The sequence below is a fragment of the Halyomorpha halys genome, unplaced genomic scaffold (genome assembly GCF_000696795.3).
Source record: "Halyomorpha halys isolate HHAL.00 unplaced genomic scaffold, Hhal_1.1 Scaffold1104.1, whole genome shotgun sequence".
Classification (NCBI taxonomy): domain Eukaryota; kingdom Metazoa; phylum Arthropoda; class Insecta; order Hemiptera; family Pentatomidae; genus Halyomorpha; species Halyomorpha halys.
The window spans coordinates 148124-153424 of record NW_027107719.1 but is presented as its reverse complement, the minus strand read 5'-3'; the positions used below and the strand labels follow the sequence as shown (position 1 = coordinate 153424).

Genomic DNA, 5301 nt, shown 5'->3' with positions numbered 1-5301 from the left:
AAGGTAAATCATTAGTTTATAAAGGAAAGGGTTAGTTCTTCACAGTAACATATATTAGTGTTTGCAATATAATAAGCTTCCTTTAAATTTTTAAATACTTTTTTCTGTGTCTATGTTCAAGCAAAAACTGGTCAGAGTTCTAACACAGGCATTTTTCGTAGATACCATCATTTCATTGTAATTTGCCTATCAATGTTTTATCATTATAAATTTTTAGGTGTAAAATGACTACATGAAACTTGTTTTTGTCTCAGAAAGAAAAAAAAATTCTAATAGTATTTTTTGTCCTGAATTCTTATATGATATATGTTGCCACCTTACAAGGTTTCCATGGGACAAGCCAAGGAAAAAAAAAAAAATGTATACTTTCTTCGTTATTAACAACACAATGTTCAAACTCACATTGAAAGTACTAAATACTAAATTTCTGTTATGATTTGCTTTTAAAGTATCCCTTTTGATGATTCATCTATAATAGCCCCAGCATGTTAGGATTCTAATTGTCTTGATACCTCTTCTCCATGGATCAAATCAATCTTGATGAAAGTGTTCTCTGTACTCATGGGTTACTGAGTACATAGGCACATGTTTAAAAAAAATATCTTTAAAAGGTTATTGTTTTTTATTATGTTTAAAATGTTACAAACATTCTGAAAAGATATTAAAACAGAATAAAATATTAAGATTAAGAAATATGTATATACTGTAATGAAGATGTAGATCATTAATTAAAATAACCATTATAAATCTTTACAGAAATGTATTGGAAACCCCATTGAAATTGAAGTATGTACAACATGATAGTTTTTTAATTGCTCTTCTTTGTTCAAACAGTTAACAAACCATGAGTAAAATAAATCCATGAAAAATATTGTAAATTAATTATGTTTGCTTTGGATCTGTTTTTTTTTTAAATTTTTTGGTTTGTAAATGTTTATGACTATACATAATTGCTTTGCAGAGTAGTATGTGAAGACCTTTATTTTAAACAGCTTATGTTATTTTGGAAAAAAAAAATACTGCTTTGCTTGGCATATATGACAAAAAAATATTTTGGTTTATTTTGAATTATATATATTCCAAAGATAGTACTGTCAACAGGGGTTACTTTATCTGTTGGGTTTTTCCTACAGACGTCCCAATATAATAACATTGCTGTCAAAAAATAACTATAGTACAATTTACAGATCACTTGAAATACAAAAAAAAATAAATAAATAAAGTTTGTAAGACGAGCCTATATATCAATATAAGATAAACCACTTATTTATTTTTTTTTATAAATCAGTATTAAATTTAATGACTTTATTGTAATTTGATGTTGATTAATAATTATTTATGATTAATAGCTCTTAATTACAAATATCAGTAGAAAATAAAAGTCTTATTTGCTAATTGCTATTTGAATTCTAATGTATTGATAATTTAACTATTTCTAGGTAAAAGGTTTGCAACTATGGAGACAACAACTTTCATGGCCCATCTTCTTGAAAATTTTGAACTGTCCCTCAATCCTGAAACTAAATTGCCTCTGAAGTACCAACCCACAGCGCTCTTCCTCACTCCAAAAGTAAATAGTCCGATAAAAATTGACCTGAAAAGAATTCAGTAAAAACTAAGGTTATTAATTATTAAAAATAGGTTTTTTTTTATAATCTTGATATTACAATCAATGTTTGAACTTTTATATGACAAAATTATATTTTAAAAAATTTTATGAATTATGGCAATGTGTTTTCATCTTTATTTATCAAAGAATAATTGTTTATTAAATTATTTCTATGTGTACATAATATTCATTCAATAAAACACTTTTTTAATGCCTAACATATATTGTTTTAATCTTGAAAGTAATGTGATAGACCTATTGTTCACCTGACTATGGCTTGGCCAAATGGAAGTTAATGTGTTTAGTTGTCACATAAGAAAGGTTTTCTTTAGGATAAGAAAAGTCTTGTGCAGTTTTTTTAAGAAAACTGTGAATTCCAAAGCTCCTGAAGTTCAAAAACCGCATCTTAAGCCGCTGGTCTGACATTGTCACAACAAGGGCTTCATCACAGATGGTAATAATTTGATAACTCAAAAAATTACTAATTTCGTATCAACATTCACAACAAATAAATGAAGTATATTTGTATAAATTATATTTACCGGGGGTAGGCCCCTTATAGTTTGAAAATATGGACAAAATTGTTTTCTAAATATTGGAAAATACTTTCCTTAAACTTTTGCATAAGTAATTTGAACTAATGAATTGAATTGGACTTAGCTGATAAGGGCATCTTGGTATCCCATGGGGATCTAGGTACTAAACCTCACAATCCCTTAAGATTTTTTTAAAATACTATTATAATACTAATAGTCTTGTAGATTTTACTTAATAAAATTACAGTGACTTTTTCAATGGTAACTTGTACTTAAGTTCTTTTTAACTCCTATAATGTCACTAATAGTCGTTCCTATTATGAAAAAATAAGTATTAGTGTTATTATCACGTAGTTTCTATACTTGTATTTATGAACCAACACCATTATTATGAAACAGGTCCCAGGGTGAGGTAAAATTTTGCCTCACCCTTTTATATGCATTTCAATTTAAAAGATTAAAATATATGGTAATTCTAAAAAACATATTTGGCAACAATTATATTTATCATTTACTGTACAAGTTACAAATAGAGAAGCCATGAAATGAAATGGTTCAAACTTTTACAAGATATCATCAATAATTGTGGAATTTTTCCGCCCCTGCCTAACCGCTTCTAGTACGCTACGCCACTGAGTTAAGTGGTTTCTGTACTTTGTTACACCCAAGAAATTATGTTCTGTAGAAACCACGTCAAACCTGTTGATTGAAATCAATAAACCACGCCGTATAAAATTTCGTTGACATTTTTGTTTAAAAAAAGTTGGTTCAAAAACGATTTGTAATCGATTCAATGATATTGCGCATTGGATTTAGTTTTTGAAAGTTTTTAGCAGAGGTTCTCAAGGAAACCCGTCCAAATTCCGTTCACGGATTTTCACAGAAAGTAATGATTTTTGTAGATCCGATACCAAAGTCACAGGTACAACAAAATGATACTTAATTATCTGCCGCCGATCAGAAGTTTTATACTCTTGGTTATTATATCCATATCGGATATTCATGAATATAGAACAAAAATATAAAATGTTTTTGAATCATTTGATTCCAAAGGTTTAAAAGAGAAAAAAAATTCTTTTCCACATATCAAGTATCAAACCAAGAAGTATTTGATAAAAATGAAATCGGACTATTTTTTTCACACTCGTTGACAAACTTTCTTTGAATTGATGCCAAGTAAGATAAGCCATTTTTGGAATATAGGTTTGTCAAGAAAAATATTTTTGCTCGTACAATACTTGGTGAAATTCAATAAAATTGGTACGGGACCATTGGATCACTGGAAGGATGTTGATGTTGAGAGCGATTGGCGGTATAGGCATTGAACCTTCGGGTTCGTTAGGCCTTCATTATTATGGGACCATCTAGATATCGAGCTTTATAATCCCTGAAAATTTCATGACAATCAGTAGTAGATCTCAAACCAATCCAATAATACAAAAGGTAGCAGAGCATAAATCTTAACTACAAAAAGACAGACAGATAGGGAACAAAATTTGTTCCTTGACGTTTTTAATATAAAATATGAGGGGAAATTTTCGATTCTGAAAAATTTCCTTAGATTTTGTTTTCTTTCATGAATACACAAACCTTTTCCCCTTCAGTATTGGATAAGCAAACAAATTGCAATTATTAGCAAAGATACAACAAACTCTTTTTTTTATTATTATTATTCGATTTGACAGTTAAAGTTGTTAGAAACTTTGGTTGAGACACCTCAGATTTATTTTTTTTTGGCTTACAATGATGATCCCTTATAAAAACTTTTTTATTATTTGTTATACCATATATTGTGTGACACTCGAGATATTTTTTATTAAGTCGCAGACAGTTTTAATAGATAGGAACACAGGAAATAAATTTTTATTGTGACAGCACAAATAACGGTAAAAATTAATTACGATTTTTTTTCTTGATCCAGTATATGAAGCTGTACTTCCTGCATCATTTTATTTTTGTTTCTACTTTTTTAAAATCATTTTGTAATCAAAGAATTTTCTGGATTTTAATTCAGATGTGACTTTGTGGGATAACAGTATCTAATTGGTTCTTATCCAGTTTTGATAAATATTTGAGTTGCATAATTAAATTTGAAAACCTGCATTCCAAGCCTTCCAGCCTTGAACCTCTCTGTTAGGAAAATAGATTATAAATTTTTAATCGATAAGGTGATAACGAAAAAAAAAACATTTCTTCTCTTGGCCTTTCTTTGAAAACTAAACGCAATTGAAAATAAATTCTTAATTAGTATTGTAAAGGAGAAAAAATATTTTTAAAAAATTCATGGTCTTAAAATTCAATACAAAAACATAATCCGTTCTTATGTTTCCTGTTTACAATTTTTTTTGTGGTATTTTTTTAAAATTTATTTATTATTATGTTATATTAATCTAAAGATCATGAATACCCCTGTTGAAGTACTGGTGGATGACTTGATTTGTGACAAAGAAAGGAGCAATGAGGATTTTCCGAAAGATTTTGGATTGTAAGGATTGGATACGAGAGAAATTCGATGGTTTAGTGGAGCCCCAAAGCTCATCTAAGTCCAGTTAGTGGTAAATTAAATTAAAAGTACAATTTTCATCAAGAACTTCGCGTGGAAAGTAAGTGCCCTGGAAAATATCGCCCTCCTCCTATCATCCCGAATCAGCCGCCAGTAAGTAGCTTTTCTCATTTCGTATTTTCTCATGTTAACGAATTGTATATCTTAGAACATTCATCGAAAGTCTATTAATTTCGAAGCTCTATCATTACCTCATTGCCTCATCATTATTGTAGGCTCATTACCGCGTACTTTGGCAGATTTGGGAATTATCGGCGGTAATTCCTTAGAAGTTTCTTCTGGGTAACTCTGTATGGACTCGCTGACCAGCAATGAGAGCGGCCCCCCAGGATTGCAGGAGGGTGTGGCGTAGAATTGAACGCCCTACTCACATATTTTTTAGTCCACAAAGTACCAAATAATTATATAAACTTCATGGCACATAAATTGCACTCTTATGAGCTAGTTAATATTACTGTGAAGTCTATCAAGCTGATCACTATAACATTTCAGAATATGTACCCATCGATTTGTTTGAAAACTCTTTTAGACTCTTGAAGACGCGTTTACATCAAAACAGTTTCACTACAATTATTTCCACTTTTTAAGAAACC

General features: G+C 29.6%; 1 protein-coding gene across 1 annotated transcript in view; it reads left to right on the top strand.

Moving 5' to 3' along the window:
• Window positions 1–2978, top strand: part of LOC106688323 (cytochrome P450 6a2) — a 35286-nt gene extending 32308 nt beyond the window's left edge. Inside the window, exon 7 of the mRNA XM_067046071.1 lies at window positions 1440–2978. Coding sequence (XP_066902172.1) covers window positions 1440–1612 — 173 coding nt within the window. The 3' untranslated portion in view covers window positions 1613–2978. The remainder of the gene's footprint in view (window positions 1–1439) is intronic.
• Window positions 2979–5301: the final 2323 nt, after the last annotated feature.